We start from the raw sequence: 27477 nt of genomic DNA on the forward strand, positions 1-27477 counted from the left end.
AACGATCGTCTGGGGTTGTCATGTTCCTTGTTCAGAGGAGAATTGCCTGGTATTTCGGGGCTGAACTGACCTTATTTGGCGGGATCAGACTGATATACTTCAGGAAAGTTTTCTTCTGTGAAAAGCACACTGGTCTAAAAGAGGCTGCCTCCGGGTGGTAAATCTCCATAGAACAAGCCACTGAGCTGTTGTTCATTCCTGGTAGAGCGCTTCTCTCTTTGTATGCAAATTATTATGACCCTGGGGAAGTCTCCCTATGGGTGATGGGGGAAACCAGACGTGGACTCCTTGCCCAGTGTGCTTAGAGGAATGTGGCTGCACCTCACTGACGAGGCCCATAGGAGGCCGAAACGATCGTCTGGGGTTGTCATGTTCCTTGTTCAGAGGAGAATTGCCTGGTATTTCGGGGCTGGACTGACCTTATTTGGCGGGATCAGACTGATATACTTCAGGAAAGTTTTCTTCTGTGAAAAGCACACTGGTCTAAAAGAGGCTGCCTCCGGGTGGTAAATCGCCATAGAACAAGCCACTGAGCTGTTGTTCGTTCCTGGTAGAGCGCTTCTCTCTTTGTATGCAAATTATTATGACCCTGGGGAAGTCTCCCTATGGGTGATGGGGGAAACCAGACGTGGACGCCTTGCCCAGTGTGCTTAGAGGAATGTGGCTGCACCTCACTGACGAGGCCCATAGGAGGCCGAAACGATCGTCTGGGGTTGTCATGTTCCTTGTTCAGAGGAGAATTGCCTGGTATTTCGGGGCTGGACTGACCTTATTTGGCGGGATCAGACTGATATACTTCAGGAAAGTTTTCTTCTGTGAAAAGCACACTGGTCTAAAAGAGGCTGCCTCCGGGTGGTAAATCGCCATAGAACAAGCCACTGAGCTGTTGTTCGTTCCTGGTAGAGCGCTTCTCTCTTTGTATGCAAATTATTATGACCCTGGGGAAGTCTCCCTATGGGTGATGGGGGAAACCAGACGTGGACTCCTTGCCCAGTGTGCTTAGAGGAATGTGGCTGCACCTCACTGACGAGGCCCATAGGAGGCCGAAACGATCATCTGGGGTTGTCATGTTCCTTGTTCAGAGGAGAATTGCCTGGTATTTCGGGGCTGGACTGACCTTATTTGGCGGGATCAGACTGATATACTTCAGGAAAGTTTTCTTCTGTGAAAAGCACACTGGTCTAAAAGAGGCTGCCTCCGGGTGGTAAATCGCCATAGAACAAGCCACTGAGCTGTTGTTCGTTCCTGGTAGAGCGCTTCTCTCTTTGTATGCAAATTATTATGACCCTGGGGAAGTCTCCCTATGGGTGATGGGGGAAACCAGACGTGGACTCCTTGCCCAGTGTGCTTAGAGGAATGTGGCTGCACCTCACTGACGAGGCCCATAGGAGGCCGAAACGATCGTCTGGGGTTGTCATGTTCCTTGTTCAGAGGAGAATTGCCTGGTATTTCGGGGCTGGACTGACCTTATTTGGCGGGATCAGACTGATATACTTCAGGAAAGTTTTCTTCTGTGAAAAGCACACTGGTCTAAAAGAGGCTGCCTCCGGGTGGTAAATCGCCATAGAACAAGCCACTGAGCTGTTGTTCGTTCCTGGTAGAGCGCTTCTCTCTTTGTATGCAAATTATTATGACCCTGGGGAAGTCTCCCTATGGGTGATGGGGGAAACCAGACGTGGACTCCTTGCCCAGTGTGCTTAGAGGAATGTGGCTGCACCTCACCGACGAGGCCCATAGGAGGCCGAAACGATCATCTGGGGTTGTCATGTTCCTTGTTCAGAGGAGAATTGCCTGGTATTTCGGGGCTGGACTGACCTTATTTGGCGGGATCAGACTGATATACTTCAGGAAAGTTTTCTTCTGTGAAAAGCACACTGGTCTAAAAGAGGCTGCCTCCGGGTGGTAAATCGCCATAGAACAAGCCACTGAGCTGTTGTTCGTTCCTGGTAGAGCGCTTCTCTCTTTGTATGTCATGAAAGACAGTTTAGCTATGGCAAAATGATTGCTGTAATATTGTACTGTAAGATATATTCATTAAAAGGTAGTTAGGGTGCGGTATAAGTAAAGAGACCGCGCAATTAACTCTCCTAAACAAGGAGATATATTATGTGGGGGGGGGGAGGAGGTGGTGACTTGGATATAGTGAGTCTAATATATCAGACTACATTCTTATAATACAGAGTAAACATGCCTCAGTAAGACAAGGCACCACAGCTATATGATAATAAGTATATATGGGTTAATAATAAATGCATAACAAAGGACTAATGCGTATTGGGACAGTGTCATACCCAAAATATCGAAGGAAAAAGATCTAACTGTATAGGACTGACATACCTTATAAAGCTCAGCTTTGGATCTATGATGAGGGAGAGTATATAGACTGCAGGACCAGCCTGCATTAATAATATGTTAAGTACTTAGTTAAAGAGTTGCACATAATGATATGCAGCCTTTACTAACGAACAAGCATCCAAAGCTATCATATAGGGGTGTATGTACAAATCTACTAAGGAATGATAATATTTCCCAACTAGCCATATGGTCTACTATCTACATGTATATTGCCTATCATGCCTATAAATCAGGGGTTAAGAGGCTCAGGTACCCAGGCCTCAGACACCAAAGCCCCCAAGGATATTCAGAATATTAGCAGACAACATATCAAGTTTTATATCGACCAGCAGGCAGACTATACATTACTCATCTTGCATTGAATAGATATGCATTAATATCATTATGTATATTATCAACTTTCATACAGAATGCTATAACCCAATATACCATAAAGTTGAATAGATAAATGTGTGCCTTATTCTAATCTAAGTTTTCCTTAGGTGCCTCCATCATATATTGTAGCTTGTAACTTATATAGAATAAATGAATACTGATGCAGGCTGCTGATTTTAACCAAGATATAGCTAGTAGTGACTATAATGGAGGCTCATATGTAGTATAACATATAAACTTAATGTTAACTTTAAACAAACATTGTGGAGCAGTGCATTTATCGTTCTAACCCGGACTGCTCATTTAGGGAGTCAATCAGTACTGTTAAAGTTCACAGGCAAATTTAAACATTTAAGGTGATAACATTATAAAGGTCAGCACATACAACAGATCAGAGCAACAATAAAGAACAACATTCATTGATGTATATACGTATCTGCTGACTTAGAAAAGTTATATATTGTGCCAGGAGAGGGCTAATCTATAGCATATTGTGAATCCATCAGGAGTTGCTTAGATATATGTATATACAGAGTCATTGAGCAATTTAAATAGATATCAAAGCTGTTAGAGTGCTATCTGATAGGGAAGTTTCTACAATGCAAGTGGCAAATTGAATATAAGCCTTATTGTATGTGACTATAAGAGTATCTCCATTTCTAAGAGAAACCTGTGAGAGATAAAAATCAACAAAAAGACAAGCAAGAACAAATATCTTTTAGCTCAATTGTGGGCAAATATCAATGTTCAAAACAGCTGCATTGTTTACGAGTCTATTGACTATCATAAAGTGACCGTTAAGTCAAGGATGCAGTTCTTGGAGAAAAATAAGTAAAGTCTGGTAGCTGTAACAACGGTAGCAGTATCCTGCATACTTGATATATCATGGGCCATTAGAAGATCTGTAATGAATGTCCAGATATATGAGCAACATAGAAACATAAGCTAAAGATGGGTGCCTATGCAATACGAGTCTTTGGAATGTCTCTATACCCACATTATCAGACAGCAGGATGGTGGGATACATAGGATACATATATGTCTGTAGTGGGTATCCAAATGTATGAGCAATATATATTCATGAGCTAGGGCTGGGTACCTATGCAATGCGAGTCTTCGATCTGTCTCTGTAACCACAAAAATTTCTCCTGCTGTGGGTTCTGAAACGATGTTCAGGCTAACCGATGCCTGTCAGATCTATCAAGTCCCACCTGTGAAAGGCTAGCTTCCCAGTAAGTACGGAGCCCAGTGTTTCCATGTTTTTGGCCTCAGTGTTTTCATAATGAGTCTCCCTCATATACCTTTCTTGTAGAATTCGCTTACCGTTTGTGTGCACAGGGTGGCCTGCAGTAAAATTAGTAAGTATAGACTTGCACATTTCATCAGCTGCGGTATTGAGCAAGAGGAGAGCTCTCCACGCATGGCCACCGGCTGCAATCACCGTGTATCCCGCAGCTGTGTGTATGTTCGGGATTGAGGTGTGGTCTGTTCCGATGTCTGGCTTAGCAGGCTTATCAGGGCAATCTTCCATCGCAGCCTCCGTAACTGTGCCCACCTCATAATCAGCTCGGTCACTGTAGCAGCTGGTAGTAGGTTCGCCATATTGAAGGAGTTCAGGCAGGGAACACGAGGGCCGAGGGGTTAACGATACAGCATGGCCACCCTGGTCCAGGGCAGTGTAACCGGCCACCAAGTTAGGGGTAACATGTGCAAACAAGCCTGTCCCAGTATAGCACTCCACTAGTGTCGCTTCCATCCTCGCAAAATGCTCATGTAGGAGCTGCGTCACAGCTAGTTCCCAGTCTTTGAGGGCCTTCATCCTGCTCATATTTTTGAAGGGATTCCCGTAATCAGAGGTATCCACTTACACGACACTTAGGTCTGCGATATTAGTAAGGAGCAAGAAGGTTCCTTGTAGCACAGAAATCATTATTTTAAGGGCAAATAGACAATTTTAAAGCTGGTTAAAGCCAGGAGCTACACTCAAGGACGTCTGTCTCCCTCGGTAGTTGGCTCCGCCCCCCGGACTACACATATTTTAACATTGTGTAATGCAAACACTTGTAACTTAAATATCCAGAAATATGGCTTTCTTAAAGACACACTAGTCTAAGTCTGAGTCTCTGCACCGTAATGGGCTATTAACAATATTATGTACCATGGTGTAGGATAGGTTTAGCTGTGAACTCTAAATTTGAGTCACCTTATGACATTAAAGATGGTTGGGGGCATAACATAGGAACCTATAATCAGTATGTGGTTATCTGATTAAATAATACTAACTTACTAAACAGAATAAGTATTAGCTATGTAAGACTTAGTCTACATTCACTAAAAAAGTTGCATCATACTGTCTCGGCCGCTGACAGCACAATTATAAAGTATAGTAGGTTCATACAGACTAGCTACCACCTCGTGGTTGTCTCAGCTAATGCATGGAAGTTACTTAAAAGGGATTTCAATCGCCATGCACATTTTAATTAAAGGAATACCTTCATACGGGTCATATATTGTGAATTAGGGTAGTAACTACCAAACGATTAAGCTCTTCATGTCCTCTAAACTATTAATATTAGAGACAGTAAAGATAAGTAGAATTTCAACACACGTATATGTTAAAATGAGCACAATACAACATAGACAGACATCACAGGGTAATGAACAGTGTCCTATGTAGCGCTTATCTCGCAACAACTTATGAGATATAAAGGCTGTGAGGATCTTTTAAGTAGGGTATGAGACTGCTCCCTCTATAAAATTAGTGTAGGTATGTATATACAGCTGGAGCACATACAATATATAAACATTGCAATAACACATTAGTTCTATGTTAGGAGTTTAGGTATTAAACCACCATAGATAACTTAACCCCTTAGTGACCAGACCACTTTTCAATTTGTTGACCATCTGGGACCAAGGCTATTTTTGCATTTCTGCGATGTTTGTGTTTAACTGTAATTTTCCTCTTACTCATTTACTGTACCCACACATATTATATACTGTTTTTCTCGCCATTAAATGGACTTTCTAAAGATATGATTATTTTCATCATATCTTATAATTTACTATAAAAAAAAATATAAAATATGAGGAAAAAATGAAAAAAAATGCACTTTTTCTAACTTTGAGCCCCAAAATCTCTTACACATCTACAACCACCATAAAATACCAATGCTAAACAGTTTCTAAATTTTGTCCTGAGTTTATAAATACCCAATGTTTACATGTTCTTTGCTTTTTTTGCAAGTTATTGGGCAATAAGTACAAGTAGCACTTTGCTATTTCAAAACCATGTTTTTTCAAAATTGGCGATAGTTATATTGTAACACCAATATCTGTCATGAATCCCTGAATAACCCTTCAAATGTATATATTTTTTAAAAGAAGACAACGTAAGGTATTAAACTTGGGGTATTTTGACTTTTTTCATGCAACCATTTTACCACCAATCTATGCCAAAGTTTGGGGGGGGGAAAAAAATAATTTGATTTTTTGACAAAATAGCAATTTAAGAATACATTTACTGATAATATTAAGGGTTACTGCCAAATAACAACCTCATATGTCTTCAGCAGCATCTCCTGGGTACAGTGATACCACCCATGTATAGGTGTGTCGGGTTCTCGGGGGGCTAAAAGCTCTTATTTTTAGGGAGCGCATTCCAGTTTTTCAACTTGGAATTTTCACATCGGTCATCATGCACCCATGTCCTATTTGGGACATTTCTGAAGCTGGTCAATGGAATTTACCCCCATCAAACCATATATTTTTGAAAAGTAGACACCCTAGGGTATTTCAAATGCTTGTATTTTAACACTTTCCATGCACTAATTCAACCACCAGTCTTTGTCAAACTTTTGGGTAGTCATTATTTTGTGTTATTTTTCACACACATTGTACTTTAGGCATGGATTCTCAGTTCCTGTTATGTGTTACTGCCAAAAAACACCTCAATATGTGTTCAACAACATCTCCTGAGTACAGTGATACCACCCATGTATAGGTGTGTCTGGTTCTCTGGGAGCTAAAAGGCCTTAATTTTAGGAAGCGCATTCCAGTTTTTCAACTTGGAATTTTCACATCGGTCATCATGCACCCATGTCCTATTTGGGACATTTCTGAAGCTGGTCAATGGAATTTACCCCCATCAAACCATATATTTTTGAAAAGTAGACACCCTAGGGTATTTCAAATGCTTGTATTTTAACACTTTCCATGCACTAATTCAACCACCAGTCTTTGTCAAACTTTTGGGTAGTCATTATTTTGTGTTATTTTTCACACACATTGTACTTTAGGCATGGATTCTCAGTTCCTGTTATGTGTTACTGCCAAAAAACACCTCAATATGTGTTTAACAACATCTCCTGAGTACAGTGATACCACCCATGTATAGGTGTGTCGGGTTCTCTGGGGGCTAAAAGGCCTTAATTTTAGGAAGCGCATTCCAGTTTTTCAACTTGGAATTTTCACATCGGTCATCATGCACCCATGTCCTATTTGGGACATTTCTGAAGCTGGCCAATGGAATTTACCCCCATCAAACCATATATTTTTGAAAAGTAGACACCCTAGGGTATTTCAAATGCTGGTATTTTAACACTTTCCATGCACTAATTCAACCACCAGTCTTTGTCAAACTTTTGGGTAGTCATTTTTTTGTGTTATTTTTCACACACATTGTACTTTAGGCATGGATTCTCAGTTCCTGTTATGTGTTACTGCCAAAAAACACCTCAATATGTGTTCAACAACATCTCCTGAGTACAGTGATACCACCCATGTATAGGTGTGTCAGGTTCTCTGGGGGCTAAAAGGCCTTAATTTTAGGAAGCGCATTCCAGTTTTTCAACTTGGAATTTTCACATCGGTCATCATGCACCCATGTCCTATTTGGGACATTTCTGAAGCTGGCCAATGGAATTTACCCCCATCAAACCATATATTTTTGAAAAGTAGACACCCTAGGGTATTTCAAATGCTGGTATTTTAACACTTTCCATGCACTAATTCAACCACCAGTCTTTGTCAAACTTTTGGGTAGTCATTTTTTTGTGTTATTTTTCACACACATTGTATTTTAGGCATGGATTCTCAGTTCCTGTTATGTGTTACTGCCAAAAAGCACCTCAATATGTGTTCAACAACATCTCCTGAGTACAGTGATACCACCTATGTATAGGTGTGTTGGGTTCTCTGGGGGCTAGAAGGCCTTATTTTTAGGAAGCGCATTCCAGTTTTTCAATTTGGAATTTTCACATCGGTCATCATGCACCCATGTCCTATTTGGGACATTTCTGAAGCCGGTCAATGAAATTTACCCCATAAAACCATATATTTTTGAGAAGTAGACCCCCTAGGGTATTTGAAATGCTGGTATTTTCACACTTTCCATGAACTTATTTAACCACCAGTCTTTGTCAAACTTTTGGGTAGTCATTTTTTTGTGTTATTTTTCACACACATTGTACTTTAGGCATGGATTCTCGGTTCCTGTTATGTGTTACTGCCAAAAAACACCTCAATATGTGTTCAACAACATCTCCTGAGTACAGTGATACCACCCATGTATAGGTGTGTTGGGTTCTCTGGGGGCTAGAAGGCCTTATTTTTAGGAAGCGCATTCCAGTTTTTCAACTTGGAATTTTCACATCGGTCATCATGCACCCATGTCCTATTTGGGACATTTCTGAAGCCGGTCAATGAAATTTACCCCCATAAAACCATATATTTTTGAGAAGTAGACCCCCTAGGGTATTTGAAATGCTGGTATTTTCACACTTTCCATGAACTTATTTAACCACCAGTCTTTGTCAAACTTTTGGGTAGTCATTTTTTTGTGTTATTTTTCACACACATTGTATTTTAGGCATGGATTCTCAGTTCCTGTTATGTGTTACTGCCAAAAAACACCTCAATATGTGTTCAACAACATCTCTTGAGTACAGTGATACCACCCATGTATAGGTGTGTTGGGTTCTCTGGGGGCTAGAAGGCCTTATTTTTAGGAAGCGCATTCCAGTTTTTCAACTTGGAATTTTCACATCGGTCATCATGCACCCATGTCCTATTTGGGACATTTCTGAAGCCGGTCAATGAAATTTACCCCCATAAAACCATATATTTTTGAGAAGTAGACCCCCTAGGGTATTTGAAATGCTGGTATTTTCACACTTTCCATGAACTTATTTAACCACCAGTCTTTGTCAAACTTTTGGGTAGTCATTTTTTTTGTGTTATTTTTCACACACATTGTACTTTAGGCATGGATTCTCAGTTCCTGTTATGTGTTACTGCCAAAAAACACCTCAATATGTGTTCAACAACATCTCTTGAGTACAGTGATACCACCCATGTATAGGTGTGTTGGGTTCTCTGGGGGCTAGAAGGCCTTATTTTTAGGAAGCGCATTCCAGTTTTTCAACTTGGAATTTTCACATCGGTCATCATGCACCCATGTCCTATTTGGGACATTTCTGAAGCCGGTCAATGAAATTTACCCCCATAAAACCATATATTTTTGAGAAGTAGACCCCCTAGGGTATTTGAAATGCTGGTATTTTCACACTTTCCATGAACTTATTTAACCACCAGTCTTTGTCAAACTTTTGGGTAGTCATTTTTTTGTGTTATTTTTCACACACATTGTACTTTAGGCATAGATTCTCAGTTCCTGTTATGTGTTACTGCCAAAAAACACCTCAATATGTGTTCAACAACATCTCCTGAGTACAGTGATACCACCCATGTATATGTGTGTTGGGTTCTCTGGGGGCTAGAAGGCCTTATTTTTAGGAAGCGCATTCCAGTTTTTCAACTTGGAATTTTCACATCGGTCATCATGCACCCATGTCCTGTTTGGGACATTTCTGAAGCCGGTCAATGAAATTTACCCCCATAAAACCATATATTTTTGAGAAGTAGACCCCCTAGGGTATTTGAAATGCTGGTATTTTCACACTTTCCATGAACTTATTTAACCACCAGTCTTTGTCAAACTTTTGGGTAGTCATTTTTTTGTGTTATTTTTCACACACATTGTACTTTAGGCATGGATTCTCAGTTCCTGTTATGTGTTACTGCCAAAAAACACCTCAATATGTGTTCAACAACATCTCCTGAGTACAGTGATACCACCCATGTATAGGTGTGTTGGGTTCTCTGGGGGCTAGAAGGCCTTATTTTTAGGAAGCGCATTCCAGTTTTTCAACTTGGAATTTTCACATCGGTCATCATGCACCCATGTCCTATTTGGGACATTTCTGAAGCCGGTCAATGAAATTTACCCCCATAAAACCATATATTTTTGAGAAGTAGACCCCCTAGGGTATTTGAAATGCTGGTATTTTCACACTTTCCATGAACTTATTTAACCACCAGTCTTTGTCAAACTTTTGGGTAGTCATTTTTTTGTGTTATTTTTCACACACATTGTACTTTAGGCATGGATTCTCAGTTCCTGTTATGTGTTACTGCCAAAAAACACCTCAATATGTGTTCAACAACATCTCCTGAGTATAGTGATACCACCCATGTATAGGTGTGTTGTGTTCTCTGGGAGCTAGAAGGCCTTATTTTTAGGAAGCGCATTCCAGTTTTTCAACTTGGAATTTTCACATCGGTCATCATGCACCCATGTCCTGTTTGGGACATTTCTGAAGCCGGTCAATGAAATTTACCCCCATAAAACCATATATTTTTGAGAAGTAGACCCCCTAGGGTATTTGAAATGCTGGTATTTTCACACTTTCCATGAACTTATTTAACCACCAGTCTTTGTCAAACTTTTGGGTAGTCATTTTTTTGTGTTATTTTTCACACACATTGTACTTTAGGCATGGATTCTCAGTTCCTGTTATGTGTTACTGCCAAAAAACACCTCAATATGTGTTCAACAACATCTCTTGAGTACAGTGATACCACCCATGTATAGGTGTGTTGGGTTCTCTGGGGGCTAGAAGGCCTTATTTTTAGGAAGCGCATTCCAGTTTTTCAACTTGGAATTTTCACATCGGTCATCATGCACCCATGTCCTATTTGGGACATTTCTGAAGCCGGTCAATGAAATTTACCCCCATAAAACCATATATTTTTGAGAAGTAGACCCCCTAGGGTATTTGAAATGCTGGTATTTTCACACTTTCCATGAACTTATTTAACCACCAGTCTTTGTCAAACTTTTGGGTAGTCATTTTTTTGTGTTATTTTTCACACACATTGTACTTTAGGCATGGATTCTCAGTTCCTGTTATGTGTTACTACCAAAAAACACCTCAATATGTGTTCAACAACATCTCCTGAGTACAGTGATACCACCCATGTATAGGTGTGTTGGGTTCTCTGGGGGCTAGAAGGCCTTATTTTTAGGAAGCGCATTCCAGTTTTTCAACTTGGAATTTTCACATCGGTCATCATGCACCCATGTCCTGTTTGGGACATTTCTGAAGCCGGTCAATGAAATTTACCCCCATAAAACCATATATTTTTGAGAAGTAGACCCCCTAGGGTATTTGAAATGCTGGTATTTTCACACTTTCCATGAACTTATTTAACCACCAGTCTTTGTCAAACTTTTGGGTAGTCATTTTTTTGTGTTATTTTTCACACACATTGTACTTTAGGCATGGATTCTCAGTTCCTGTTATGTGTTACTGCCAAAAAACACCTCAATATGTGTTCAACAACATCTCCTGAGTACAGTGATACCACCCATGTATAGGTGTGTTGGGTTCTCTGGGGGCTAGAAGGCCTTATTTTTAGGAAGCGCATTCCAGTTTTTCAACTTGGAATTTTCACATCGGTCATCATGCACCCATGTCCTATTTGGGACATTTCTGAAGCCGGTCAATGAAATTTACCCCCATAAAACCATATATTTTTGAGAAGTAGACCCCCTAGGGTATTTGAAATGCTGGTATTTTCACACTTTCCATGAACTTATTTAACCACCAGTCTTTGTCAAACTTTTGGGTAGTCATTTTTTTGTGTTATTTTTCACACACATTGTACTTTAGGCATGGATTCTCAGTTCCTGTTATGTGTTACTGCCAAAAAACACCTCAATATGTGTTCAACAACATCTCCTGAGTATAGTGATACCACCCATGTATAGGTGTGTTGGGTTCTCTGGGGGCTAGAAGGCCTTATTTTTAGGAAGCGCATTCCAGTTTTTCAACTTGGAATTTTCACATCGGTCATCATGCACCCATGTCCTGTTTGGGACATTTCTGAAGCCGGTCAATGAAATTTACCCCCATAAAACCATATATTTTTGAGAAGTAGACCCCCTAGGGTATTTGAAATGCTGGTATTTTCACACTTTCCATGAACTTATTTAACCACCAGTCTTTGTCAAACTTTTGGGTAGTCATTTTTTTGTGTTATTTTTCACACACATTGTACTTTAGGCATGGATTCTCAGTTCCTGTTATGTGTTACTGCCAAAAAACACCTCAATATGTGTTCAACAACATCTCCTGAGTATAGTGATACCACCCATGTATAGGTGTGTTGGGTTCTCTGGGGGCTAGAAGGCCTTATTTTTAGGAAGCGCATTCCAGTTTTTCAACTTGGAATTTTCACATCGGTCATCATGCACCCATGTCCTATTTGGGACATTTCTGAAGCCGGTCAATGAAATTTACCCCCATAAAACCATATATTTTTGAGAAGTAGACCCCCTAGGGTATTTGAAATGCTGGTATTTTCACACTTTCCATGAACTTATTTAACCACCAGTCTTTGTCAAACTTTTGGGTAGTCATTTTTTTGTGTTATTTTTCACACACATTGTACTTTAGGCATGGATTCTCAGTTCCTGTTATGTGTTACTGCCAAAAAACACCTCAATATGTGTTCAACAACATCTCCTGAGTATAGTGATACCACCCATGTATAGGTGTGTTGGGTTCTCTGGGGGCTAGAAGGCCTTATTTTTAGGAAGCGCATTCCATTTTTTACACTTCCCATTTTCACATCCCATGCACCCATGTTCTATTTAAGACATTTCTGAAGCCGGCCAATGTAATTTACCCCCATAAAACCATATATTTTTGAAAAGTAGACATCCTAGGGTATTTCAAATGCAGGTGTTTTAACACTTTCCATACACTAATTCAACCACTAGTCTTTGTCAAACTATTGGGCATTCATTTCTTTGTGTTATTTTTCACATACATTGTACTTTAGACATGGATTCACAGCTCCTGTTATGTGTTACTACCAAAGAAGACACCAATATGTGGTCACCAACATCTCCTGAGTTCAGTGATACCACCTATGCATAGGTTTGGTGGCTTGTTTGGGCAGTGCAATGCCAAATGTCTGACATGTGTTTGTGATTTTTTTTCACATTTAACATATTTTCTTTGCCTATCGTCTTTTTTGGGGGTCTTTTAACATACCCCAATTTATTTGTTTTCCATAAATGTGATTATATTTAAAAAGTTGACCCCCCAAGGTATTATACATGGAGTGGTTTGATGACTTTGATGCAACCGTTTTAGCCCAAAAAATTGGAGAAAGTATATGGTGGTAATTTTTCAATTTTCATTGTTACAGACACATTGCTTTTTTACTATGATTTAGGAGAGACTGTTGTAAGTTATTGCAAAAGAATACTTCAGGTTGTTTTCTGCAAGGCACCCTGAGTACACCTATGCCCCCCATGCATAGGTTTGCCAGGATTTTGGGAAGGTTATGTTACATGATTTTAGTTATTAAAAATGAGAGTATTTCTTCTGATAGGCCTATCTTTAGTTTGGGGCCTATCACATACCCCACTTTTATTTATTGCATTCAAAGTGTATATTTTTTAAATGTTGACACTCCAAGGTATTGTATATGGTGTGCTTTGATGCCTTTGAAGCAACCGTTTTAGCCCAAAAAATTGGAGAAAGTATATGGTGGTAATTTTTCAATTTTCATTTTTACAGACACATTGCTTTTTGACTATGATTTAGGAGAGATTGTTGTAAGTTATTGCAAAAGAATACTTCAGGTTGTTTTCTGCAAGGCACCCTGAGTACACCTATGCCCCCCATGCATAGGTTTGCCAGGATTTTGGGAAGGTTATGTTACAATTTTATGACTTGTGATTTTAGTTATTAAAAATGAGAGTATTTCTTCTGATAGGCCTATCTTTAGTTTGGGGCCTATCGCATACCCCACTTTTATTTATTGCATTCAAAGTGTATATTTTTTAAATGTTGACACCCCAAGGTATTGTATATGGTGTGCTTTGATGCCTTTGAAGCAACGGTTTTAGCCCAAAAAATTGGAGAAAGTGTATGGTGGTAATTTTTCAATTTTCATTTTTACAGACACATTGCTTTTTGACTATAATTTAGGAGAGACTGTTGTAAGTTATTACAAAAACATACTTCAGGTTGTTTTCTGCAAGGCACCCTGAGAACACCTATGTCCCCCATGCATAGGTTTGACAGGGGTTTTGGTTAAAAAAAAACAGGCCCAATTTTAGAAAAAAATAGAGTAGTGAAATGTAAAAATCTGGCACAGTAAAAGTAAAAAAAACAAAAAAACATCTAACTGTAAACATAACCAAAAAAATATATATATATATATGTAACAGCAAATGTATTTATTTTTTTTAAAATTGACCATTGTATGGTACCGCTTGAAGCAGTCCCCAATGCAGAGTGCAGGCTGTCCAGGGCAATCAGGACAGTGATATATGGTGTCCCTTCTCTTCCCCCTCTTGGTACAGACTCTGCATTTTTTTTGTGGTTTCTGCTTTGTGGCAGTAGGGGGGATTTTAAAAATAAAATGGGTAGCCCCAACTCTGCTCTCTCCCATCACCGCCCGGGGAGCAGGTGCATCATGGTACAAAATCCCCGTAATAATCTGGAGCTGAAACTGTAAAAAAGTCGTTTTAACTCTGGGGTTTGCTTTTTTGAACAACAAAAAAGCGTTGTGGGTTGCAATCTGCATTAGGTAAATTGCAACCTTTTTGTACCAGGCCCTTGTCTTCCGCATAATTAGGTAGGGCTGCAGCAGCTGATCAGCCAGATCAACCCCACCCATATGCCGGTTATAAGACTTGATGCACACTGGCTTCCTTATGATCTCAGCTCTGCCACGTACAGAAACCGCCACCGTCCTCTCTGTGTGGATGGTGGTAAGAAGGTATACATCCTTCTTGTCTCTGTACTTCAGTGCCAACAGCTCCTCTTGGCGCAGAGCTGAGGTCTCCCCCCTTCGTAGCCGGGTGCGTACAAGCTGTCCTGGGAAACCTGCGCGGTTCTTTTTAATTGTACCGCAAGCTACTGTATCAAAGCAATACAGTAGCTTGAACAAAAGGACACTTGTATAAAAATTGTCTAAGTACAAGTGATACCCTTTGTTCATTAGGGGTAATATCAGGTCCCAGACAATCTTGCCAGTGGTTCCCATATGTTCTGGGCAACCTGGAGGGTCAAGGTGGCTATCCTTTCCCTCATACACCCGGAAGGCCTGAGTATACCCAGTCTCGCTGTCACAGAGCTTATACACCTTTACCCCATATCTGGAGCGTTTGGAAGGAATATACTGCTTGAATCCCAGCCTTCCCTTATACTTCATTAGGGATTCATCAACGCATATATTCCTTCCAGGTGTATAAGCCTCTGCAAACCTGGCAGAAAAGTGGGTTATCAGGGGGCGGATTTTATACAGCCTGTCAAATTGGGGATGCTCCCTAGGGGGGCACAGGCTGTTGTCGCTGAAGTGCATGAAATGCAGAATCATTTCATACCTCTTCCTCGACATAGTCTGGGAGAAAATGGGGGTAGAGCAGATGGGGCTAGTACTCCAGTAGGAGCGAATGGAGGGTTTCTTTATGATGTCCATCAGCATAGTCAATGCCCAGAATTTTTTGAATTCTGGCACATTGATGGGGGCCCATTACTGCTTTGCCAAATATGTTCCAGGCTTTGCAGCACGGAACTGATGGGCATATAAATTAGTTTGGGCGACAATGTTCCCCAATATATCATCGCCCAGAAACACTTCCAGAAACTGCTGGGGTCTAAAACCTGCCACATCTATATTTATGCCAGCATTTGCTGTGAAGGGTGGGATATCTGGCCTCTGGAGATGAGGCGTTACCCACTCTTCAGCAGCAATGGCAGCAACACGCCTCCTTCTGGCAGGGGGGCTAGCAGGGGGGCTGGCAGGGGGGGTAGCAGGGGGGCTGGCAGGGGGGCTAGCAGCCACAGATACATCACTATCAGTTGAGACTGCATCTAGTGATGTATCTGAGCACATGGGGGTCTGAGTCAGAAATAGAGGCATCTGACTCTGACGCAAGGATGGCATACGCCTCCTCAGCACTATATCTTTTCTGTGACATTTTTGTATCTGTCACAGAAAACAATTACTAAAAAAAATTAAATTAACTAAATTAACTAGCAAAAAAGTACAGCTATGCTACTGCCAGTGATTTATAGCGATCACTGGCAAGCTAGGGGTTAATGGCTCTAAAAATTAAATTAAATTAACTAAATGTTTCTGAAAAGAGCCTTTGGGTTTTTAAAAAATTACAACAACAAAATTAACCCCTAAAAAAATGCACAGACAGCAAAAAAGTACAGCTATGCAACTGCCAGTGATTGGCAAGCTAGGGGTTAATGGCTCTGAAAATTAAATTAACTAAATTAATTAACTAAATTAACTAGCAAAAAAGTATAGCTATGCTACTGCCAGTGATTTATAGCGATCACTGGCAAGCTAGGGTTTAATGGCTCTGAAAATTTAATTAAATTAACTAAATGTTTCTGAAAAGAGCCTTTGGGTTTTTAAAAAATTACAACAACAAAATTAACCCCTAAAAAAATGCACAGACAGCAAAAAAGTACAGCTATGCAACTGCCAGTGATTTATAGCGATCACTGGCAAGCTAGGGGTTAATGGCTCTGAAAATTAAATTAAATTAACTAAATGTTTCTGAAAAGAGCCTTTGGGTTTTTAAAAAATTACAACAACAAAATTAACCCCTAAAAAAATGCACAGACAGCAAAAAAAGTACAGCTATGCAACTGCCAGTGATTTATAGCGATCACTGGCAAGCTAGGGGTTAATGGCTCTGAAAATTAAATTAAATTAACTAAATGTTTCTGAAAAGAGCCTTTGGGTTTTTAAAAAATTACAACAACAAAATTAACCCCTAAAAAAATGCACAGACAGCAAAATGCAGCAAAAAAAAAGTGCACCTATGCTACTGCCAGTGATATATAGTGATCACTGGCAAGCTAGGGGTTAATGGCTCTGAAAATTAAATTAAATGAACTAAATGTTTCTGAAAAGAGCCTTTGGGTTTTTAAAAAATTACAACAACAAAATTAACCCCTAAAAAAATGCACAGACAGCAAAATGCAGCAAAACAAAAGTGCACCTATGTTACTGCCAGTGATATATAGTGATCACTGGCAAGCTAGGGGTTAATGGCTCTGAAAAGAGCCTTTGGTTCTATATTTTTTAACAAATAAAAGAAATAAATCTCTCTCTCTGCTAAATACAGGTCTCTCTCTCTCCAACAAAATGGCAAGTGAGGAGAGGGAGGGAGATCCACACTGATCATAGTCAATATTTACAAATATTGACATGATCAGACAAATGGGGTATTTTATTATTATTTTTTTTTTTAGGGTGGGAGGCTCAGATTGGGTGACCCTAGCTTGCCCCTATGATGATGCAGGCTAGGGACACCCCCAGAGGCCCCATGATGCACTGGGCATCGCCATCTTGGATGCCTAGTGAAGGGGGCGGGGGGGGCTATTTAGGGCTTTTTTTTATTTTATTCGTTTTTTGTTGTTGTTTTTTTTTACTTTTATTTTACAACTAACTAAGTGCCTCGACCCACCGAGGCACTTAGCACACAAGCAGAGCATCGGAAGCGTGTCCGATCGCTTCCGATGCTCTGAAACACTGCCGGGCTCCACGTGGAGCGAAACCGGAAGTGATCACTCGTGGGGGAGTGATCAATCCGGTCCCGGCACTCGGGAACAGTATTGCAGGATGCCTAGACATCAAGGCAAGCCTGCAATACTGTTAGAGCAGCTGGAAGCGATTTCGATCGCTTCCAGTGCTCTGTTAAACCGACGACGTATGCCATACGTCCTCGGTCGTTAAGTGCTTTTTTTTTGAGGACGTATGGCATACGTCGTCGGTCGTTAAGGGGTTAAACATATAACATACCGCTATTCCCATTAGATAGTATAGTATTCATTTGCAGTGGGAGAGACCTAAGTTAAACAGTTAGCTATACTTAAGCATATCAGATAACGGATCTTAAATAACAAAAGAACAAGCCGATAACTAAGATTAAAGTTGCAGTCCCATATTAGTTGAGGAGACAAATGGATCCGGCATTGTTGCCATCATAGGTAGTTCTCAGTGTTAGTAAATGTCTACATCTCATATACTTGAACCTTGTCTCCTATGATAATCATAATATGTGGCATCATAGTATAGTTTGTAGCACACAAAGGAGTCTCATTACATATACCCACAGATGCAATTTGGGCAACTATCTATAGCCTTGAGGTCTGTCCTTTAGCCAATCCCCACAACAGGTGCAACTCCCATCCATGACAGCTGCACTTAAAAGGAGAGTACATAGAGCCAACCGCACAGTCCCCACAAGCCTCCGTTATGACACAAACTTGGGAAGTTGTGGACACCTTCCAACAGATAGGATGAAGGGCCCAGATGAGCTACGCCATTAAGTCTGTGTGGTTTCACTCCCCCTGGATCCTCCGCATCTTCCAGATCTTCCAGATCAGCTGTGTTATAGCCAAGAGCTGACCTTCTCGTGCTGTCCTGTGATCTCTCGCCGTTTGATCTGGAGCAATGCTCGTACACTCCTGCCCAAGTATCAGCTACTTCTAAGAATATAAAATTATCCAGCGCGTGTAGGGGATTCAAGCGCGTTGCCGTAGTGACTCCTGAATTGCCGCCGCCATCTTGCGTGCCATGTAGGGTGTGAATCTGTTCGAGGAGCTGTGCAAATGACAGGCTAAGCTCAGAGAATTTCTCTTCCAGAATCCCACAAACTTTAGCCTCAAATTTGTGCAGTGCAGCCTCCGGATCCATTTAGTAAATATTAAGAAGAGAATACTTCATAAGTATTAGGAGGGATCTCATCCACACAATCCAATCAGTTGCTGAAGGCCCCAAAACGCAATTTCACTGAACTAGCTCCACAGTCCATAGATCCGTATTCTGCTCATTAAGGAGCTGGCAGATGCAGTTACCTTTACTCTCTATGCGTTTTAAAAGTTTAGATTATTACAAAATTGAATATTTGCCCATTTTTAACCAGTTATATCAGAAGAGCTCCAGACACACACGTCTGCTCTCTTTGCTATCAGGCTCCGCCCCCAGCTAATTTTATTTTATTGTATTGAATTGTATTTAATTTAGGGAATTAATTTAATTACAGTGTAGTGTTAGGTGTTAGTGTAACTTAGGTTAGGCTTTATTTTACAGGTCAATTTGTCTTTATTTTAGCTAGGTATTTATTAAATAGTTAATAACTATTTAATAACTATTGTAGCTAGTTAAAATAAATACAAACTTGCCTGCAAAATAAAAATAAACCCTAAGCTAGATACAATGTAACTATTAGTTATATTGTAGCTAGATTAGGGTTTATTTTACAGGTAAGTATTTAGTTTTAAATAGGAATAATTTATATAATTATAGTAATTTTATTTAGATTTCTTTTAATTATATTTAAGTTAGGGGGTGTTAGGGTTAGGGTTAGACTTAGATTTAGGGGTTAATAACTTTAATATAGTGGCGGCGACGTTGGGGACGGCAGATTAGGGGTTAATAAATGTAGGTAGGTGGCGGCGATCTTAGGGACGGCAGATTAGGGGTTAATAATATTTAACTAATGTTTGCAAGGCGGGAGTGCGGCGGTTTAGGGGTTAATATATTTATTATAGTGGCGGCGATGTCTGGTTCAGCAGATTAGGGGTTAAACATTTTATTATAGTTTTTGTAATGTGGGAGGGCCTCGGTTTATGGGTTAATAGGTAGTTTATGGGTGTTAGTGTACTTTTTAGCACTTTAGTTAAGAGTTTTATGCTACGGCGTTGTAGTGTAAAACTCTTAACTACGGACTTTAAATTGCGGTACCAGTCTTGACAGGAGAGGGTGTACCGCTAACTTTTTGTCAGACTCGTTATACCGGCACTATGCAAGTCCCATTGAAAAAAGAGAATACGCAATTTACGTAAGTGGATTTGCGGTATTTCCAAGTCTGGCCAAAAAAGTGAGCGGTACACCTGTACTTGCAAAACTCGTAATACCAGCGGGCATTAAAAAGCAGCGTTAGGACCGGCCAACGCTGCTTTTTAACCCTAACACAAAACTCGTAATCTAGGTCATAGATAGTTACATCAAAATCAGGATTTAATATTCCAGAATCCTTGTTGCTGAAAACAAATGGTACTAACGTTAACAGTTAATTATAGTCCATTCTCATCAAATATTATCTTGATACTTTGTTATCCATTTATCAATTTGAAGCTAGACAGGGCCCCACTTAGGGAACCTGTTGGTCCATGATTGTGGACAGAGGGCTGCATTCAGCTGCCTATGTTTATCATTGAGCATGCAAAGCCACTCCCTTCTGTCACACAGCCAATTGCACAAGATCAAGGGCGTTAATCACCTTGGTCTGAGTAGTCTAGGTTAATTTTAAACCACCAGCTTAGAGCTGGCATAGAGGTTAAAATACATTGATGTTAAGACCACTGCTTCTTAACTATCTTCTAAAATATCCTTAGAACTGCGGAGCTCTAAAGCTACATTCACAGCTTGATAAATGGAGCCTATTTTGCTTACATATGTTCTTTTTTCCCAATGGTTTTTATTTTGTATTTTTTTTTCTAAATCCAAACCAGCATAAAAACATTCTTCTCTAGAATTCAACGAATATACGTATTTATACATTTTGTAATTGGCTGATAGCTGTCACGTGATGCAGTAGGAAGGCAACATTGAACTAACTGAAATTAGTCAGACAAAACTACTACTCATTTGAAAGTAAAACAAAGTGCTTTTGCATTGTCTTTTTAGTATGCATTTATTGTGTTATTCTACTGTGTATAATCGTCCTTTAACCCCTTTGCTACTGGGAAATTCAGAAAAAAACATGGCCAAAATATCAATGAATTTTTAGCATCTTTGCCATCACTCCCTTTAATCAAAAATAGAGACTTGTTGTTTTGTTCTGTTTTTTTTTTTTTTTTTAATTTGCCTTCAAACCTTATTTTTTTAATAGACAACTCAAAATATTGGAATGTGATTGGTGGAGAGAATGGCACTACAAAAAAGGTGACCCAATATATATTTTATACACGTTAAATTTAGGTACTTTCAAATTGGGAGTAGGTGCTGTATACTGAAAAGTTTAATTGAAAGAATAGTGGGAAAACCAACTATAAAAGTGTATACCAATTAGCACTCCTCACCAAGTATTCCACAAATATCTGAATTGCTTCATAATGGAAGACAGAACAGATACAGAAATAACCTGTATTGGTCTACATGTATTATATTGTAGGTAAAGTCCCTGTCACATACGAACATGTGACGGATTAAAAACCAAACTTTATTAATAACATTAAAAACAGAATGGCCAGAAAACAAATAGAGTGCCACCAAGATGGCAGAGTATAGGGATGGTGTCTGTCTATGGTTACAGGGTAAGAGAATAACAAACTACCCCCTGTTACTCATAATAGTCCTATTGCTGTCTCAAAAGAGAGGAACTAAAGTTGTTCTTAATCATATATATCTGTGTGCAGCCATAGTGTGTATGGAGATGGAATTATACTAATCCATATAACAGTGTGAATAGCAATTAATCAGTGGGATAGTGCCTCAAAGGTATATAACTATCAATCTGACAAATCAGTCAGTATTCAAAAAATGATATAATGTAGATTGTAGGGGTTCCTACAGTTAAATTATGCCCACAGTAAAGTAATATATGGATGGCAGTGAGTCAGAAAAATAATAATTGTTTATAATTATACACAACCTTTAATTGACTCATAAGCATACAATGGCCTATAATATTGGGTTGTAAAAAGTGATGCTCAGAATGTGAACCCACTATATTATTTCACATACATATAATAATGATATTGAGTCAGTTGAGTCCAATGTTTATCCAGAATGTTCAACATTTGGCGAATGTGAGGGCTGTATATTAGTATTAATCTTGTTTTATTATCCACTTTTTTTCTGTAATAGTGAGTGTCTGCTTGTTTTAGCCCCTCTTGATTTCGCTTTTTTGACACTCCTTTTACTGTAACCTCGTTCCAGTAGTCTTTGTTCCAGTTCTTTAGCTTGAGTATGAAAGTCAGTATCTTCACTACAGTTTCTTCTTATTCATAGAAATTCGCCTACTGGTAAAGATTTTATAGTATTCAGGGCATGGACACTGCTATGATGTAACAGACTGTTGGTTGCAGTTGTTTTACGATATAGGTCTGTAGTAATTTTGCCATCACTATTTTTATGAATGGTTAGATCCAGGAATTCAATTACTGATTGGCCCATTGAATGCTAATAGAGTCAGAGAATACAATTTGTTTTTCCCACCATCCCAAGAATAAATTTGCGTAGGTGGGGGGCACATGCTGTGCCCATAGCAGTTCCTTTGATTTGGAGGAAAAATTTATTGGAGAAAGGGAAAAAATTGTACCTCAGAATAAACTCCAACAATTGGAGTACAAATATATCATGGGAATCTTGCTCTTCAGAGGCTTTAGTCAGAAAAAAATGTACTGTTTTGAGTCCCAAGTTATGCTCAATGGAGGTGTAAAGGGATTTTATATCTGCCGTTACTAGCCAAGTAACTAAGTACTGGCATGCGTATTTAGGTCATCCAATCTGTGTAACACCTCCATGGTGTCCTTTACATATGATGGTAATGTCTCCATGAAGCACCTCAACATTTGATCTATGTATTGACTATCTCTTTCTGAGAGGCAGTTGATTCCCGATATTATGGGTCTACCCGGTGGTGAATTTATATTCTGATGTACTTTTGGAATAAGATAAAATGTTGCTATTTTAGGATCTGTCACTGTTAAAAATGTGAATTCTTTTTTTATTTATAATTCCCTCCTGATACGCTTCTTGGATTATAGTATTGTAAATTTTCTGATATGAATTTGGGGGATTATTGAACAGTTTCTGATAGCAATTTTTCCTTAAGGTATAAATTTGTTGGCCATTCCATTGTTTAATCTCATTAAGAGCTTGTCTTTCTTGGGGTGATAGATTATCTGCAGCAGGGTTGATTTGCAAATTAGTTATTTATTTGCATAGTAATTGATTGAATACCGTCAGTTGAGGACATATGTTACTTTAAGGTACAAATTTCGATTTATTTTTAATATTATCTCTTCATTTTGGGATTGAATCCTGATCATTCTCCAAAAGTAAACATTCTAGATCTTCTAGAGTATCTAGTTCTTCTTTAGACCATTCACAGTGTGTTTCTTTGTTTGTAAATAATTTTGTGAGATATAATTTGTGAATAAATGTATGTCCTTGAAGGTTTCAAATTTATCCATCTTATTTGAGGGGCAAAAAGATAGACGGTTAGATGGTTAAAACTGCAATTTGATGGCTATTTAGATTATGTGAAGATAAATGTATAACTCTTAAAGATTATAGAATTATAAAGATTTAGAACTCAAGGTATTGGTCTAGGCCCATCTTGGTGTATTTTATGCCATTGTTTTGCCACCAAACATGATCATATTAAAAAAAGAAAAATAACTTTTTTTGCAAACTTTTGGTTTCTCGCTCAAATTATTTACATACTGCTTGTGTTTTCGTGTTATTTACACAAATAGTTGTAAAAGCTTTTCTTTGTTCAGAAATAGTAGACATGCATGGCTTTTTCCATTGTTTTTTGGTAATTAGAAGGCCGCTAATTGCAGCTGGGCACCATATTTAAGAAATTCCTGGGATTGGAGAGGTTAATTAGTTAGCTGGCAAGAGTTGTAGTTGTCTAGTGTAAGTATTACCCTCCGACATGACACCGCACACCTCCCTGACAACATAAATAATGAAAGTATATTGCAGAGTTTTATATATATATATATATGATTTATCATTTTATATTATCATCTCAACTTGTTTAATGTCTCTTTTAACTGCAAAATAAGCATGAATCAGCATGACACCATGCATCTTTTTCATGAATTTCATTGACCCAGGGAAGAACTCTGAAAGAACCCAAGAGGATGTATGTTGCTGTATGTGGCACTCTCGCTTGTTGGATTGCAACGCACAGTTTACTTTTCTTGTAATTTGTTGAAGTAAATATGCTCCATAAATATTTTTATAGGTATTGGAGATGTTATCTGCCCACTGCCTACACCAGTGTTAACAGGCCATATTTTCATGATAACTGAACTAGAACACTGAGAAATAATCAACTTTGGTTACTGATCCGCTAATTCTTTTACTTGGGCTCTAGTTCAGATATCATGAAAATCTGGCCTGTTGGTGTGCCTTGAGGACTGAAAGACACTAGCTTAGACTATCTGCTTTGATTGGTTCACTATAGTTAAAATAATAGACAGCATCAGTCAAGAATGACAAGCTAATTAACAGATTTTCTTTTTGGTTATCTGATCATGAACAGTTTTCTTGCTAACTAATGGACCTTAAAAGATATTTTCTCTAGGAAGTTTCTGCCTCTTCTTGAAATGTAACAACTACAGTGTTTGCTAGATATAATTTTGGTCTCTAGAGGGCCAATTTATTAATGTGCGAGCGGACATGATACGATTTAGCGTATCATGTCCGACGCACATCGATAAATGTTCTGGTGAACTGCTTGTGCAATGCCGCCCCCTGCAGATTCGCGACCAATAAACCACTAGCAGGGGGCGTGAATCAGCCAGATCGTATAGGATCAGGCGGATTGATGTCTGTGACCTCAGAGCAGGCGGAGAAGCTATAGACCGCTGCTTAATAACTTCTGTTTCCAATGAGCCTGAAGGCTTGTGCGGAAACAGGAGCATCAAGCTCCATTCAGAGCTTGATCATTTGGCCCCTAGATGTGAATAAAAATATTAACTAGTAAAAGTTTTTATTTTTTTAATCAATTGTAATATTATGTAAAGTAAAGCATGTTTAAACTGTTAAATGATTTATGTACAAAAATCTCCATAGATATTAATAGATATTTTCTGTTGAAAACCATTATCTAAGGTTTTCTAAAGAAGTATGCTATTTGGTTCAAATTGCAAAGAGAAACTAACCGATTTCTTTTTGCATGTATATAATTTTTTTTAAAAAAAAGATATTAAAGTCAAAATTAAGTATTTATAGTAAAGTAAGTAAAAACAAACATTTTCATGGATCAGAAAGAGCATGCAGTTTTAAGAAACTTTTAAAATTCAGGGTCCAATCACAATTCTTTAGAAAATACTTGTCAAATTATTTCTAAAAAAACTCATTAGATAAACTTTTCTAGGATTGTGCAACAATGGACTTCTGGGAGCTAGCTGGAGATCCGTGGCTAAACACATATTCCTCTTATCAGTAGTGCATTGTGACTCTGCAAATGACATACATTTTTATACAAGCAAAAGTGAAATAATGGGATGCTCTAACCCATCCAATTTTAAATTTGCATTTTTACCTTTAAAGGGAACGTATACACCAATTTCATATAACAGCATGTAATAGACACTACTGTAAATAATAATATGCACAGATATTGATATAAAAAATCCAGTTTAAAAACGTACTTAGAAGTTACCAGTTTAGCACTGTTGATGAGGTTAGGCTGGGACACACACTGCAAGGGGCTAGTAAAGCATAAATACCAGACACTCCTCCCTATCCCCTGCATTTGATGCACCCATTACACAACCAGGTGTCTGTAGACATCAGTATACATCTAAAACGTTGGGGCTTGGCTAGGAGTCTTAACATTAGCACAATGTTATTTAAAAATAAGCAAAACTATAAATATTTACAAAAACACTACCAGAGGGGCTATATAAATGGATCATCTACAAAATATTTATGCAAAGAAAAATCTAGTGTACAATGTCCCTTTAAGTTTTATGATTCACATTTAGATAGAGCACATGGTAAGCTCTTGTGCATGTTTACATTTTTAGACATATATTTATAATATTGTTATGAGCATTGCTGCAAACAGTGGTTAAAACAAATTCACACTTCTAAGCCAATTGAGGATCTAAACAAAGGATACTTAGTGAAAGATGTAAATTTGACAGTTGAAGTAAATTAGAAAGTTTATTTTTTTTTAGTTATTTTACATCAGTGATAGACAACTTCTTAGCATATGGGAGCTGCAGATCAATATGTTACTAGCTTTAGAGGCCACATATACATTTATAGCTATTAAACAAATAATATATATCCTAAAAATATTGACATAGGTCCAGATTTAGGTAACATTGCAGTGTACCCTTTATATGATCTTCCTTCCATTAAGAAGACATTTTTTGAGTTGTGGTTACCCCAAAGCACACATTTTTAGTTTTGATTTTTCCTTGTGCCAAAAAAAAAATGTCAGGCATATTTTCAATTCTGTTTTTTACTAAAGGGCCACAAAACTAGTGCCAAAGGCCGCATGTAACCCTTGGGTTGCCAGTTGGCCCTCTAGATTTACATCCTCTATCTGAATAATTACATTATAAGTTTATCTTTCATGTTCCTTTAGAGGCTAATAAATAATACTATAATAATAAATACATATAATTAAAATGTACTGGTAAAAAAAAACATTTATCCAAACTGCTTGGGATTTGAAAAAGTTTAGATTTCGGAATAGTTTAGATTTTGAAATAATTGTATATCTGTAAAATGTTGTCAGCTTGGAGAAGGCATGGAACCAAGTGTAAGCAACAATATCTTATTTAATTTAGGAAATATTTACATCTCATTATACATCTTATATATGCAAGCCATAGGTAGTTTATTTAATATTTAAATACTTTTGTATACATAATACCAACTGAAAGCACAGGAGTGTAATCAGAAAAGTAATAGTTGCTATTTTAAATATAGACTAGTATTATAGAACACAAAAAGCAAACTAAAGACACAGGCAGGAAAAACTGTAAATTACTGGCAGTGAAAATGGTAATAATATATATATAATTATTAATGAAAAAAAGGGTAAGTTTTGGAAAAATTATAGTTTGGAATTATGTATTTGGGGATTTGTACCAGCAGCAATTAGTTTTTCTATAAATACTTCCTCTGGACATCTGCACACACCTCTATTTGGGCCTTAGAGAGATGCTGACAATGGTTATATATTTAATACTGACTGTGCTCTAATAGTAATAATATATGAATATGTAGTAATGTGAGATTACTTACAGATCATAGTGCCATTGTTGCAGTAGTCTGTGTCACAACATACAGAGTCCACACTCACTGCGTACCCCACAGTTGAAAAACTGGATGTATGAGTACACTGATAAACAGATCCACATGATTTCTCCAAAACAGCAACTCTTACATCTCCTTCACGCAAAACCAAGAAAAGAAGAAATAAAACTTTAAGATTAGCTTTCTTTTTAAAATTGGACACTTCACTGCAAATATTTTTACACTATACATGTAAAACAGGAATTTCTTTCATGTAATTGGCAAGAGTCCATGAGCTAGTGACATATGGGATATACAATCCTACCAGGAGGGGCAAAGTTTCCCAAACCT

The 27477-nt window shown here is 38.5% G+C and overlaps 1 protein-coding gene across 2 annotated transcripts in view; it reads right to left on the minus strand.

Moving 5' to 3' along the window:
- Positions 1 to 27477, minus strand: part of LOC128639093 (phospholipase A2 inhibitor and Ly6/PLAUR domain-containing protein-like) — a 121178-nt gene that overhangs the window by 40426 nt on the left and 53275 nt on the right. For both annotated transcript variants that reach the window (XM_053691245.1, XM_053691244.1), the window contains one exon: positions 27136 to 27282. In XM_053691245.1, coding sequence (XP_053547220.1) covers positions 27136 to 27282 — 147 coding nt within the window. The remainder of the gene's footprint in view (positions 1 to 27135; positions 27283 to 27477) is intronic.

The sequence above is a fragment of the Bombina bombina genome, chromosome 8 (assembly GCF_027579735.1).
Source record: "Bombina bombina isolate aBomBom1 chromosome 8, aBomBom1.pri, whole genome shotgun sequence".
In the NCBI taxonomy this organism is placed as follows: domain Eukaryota; kingdom Metazoa; phylum Chordata; class Amphibia; order Anura; family Bombinatoridae; genus Bombina; species Bombina bombina.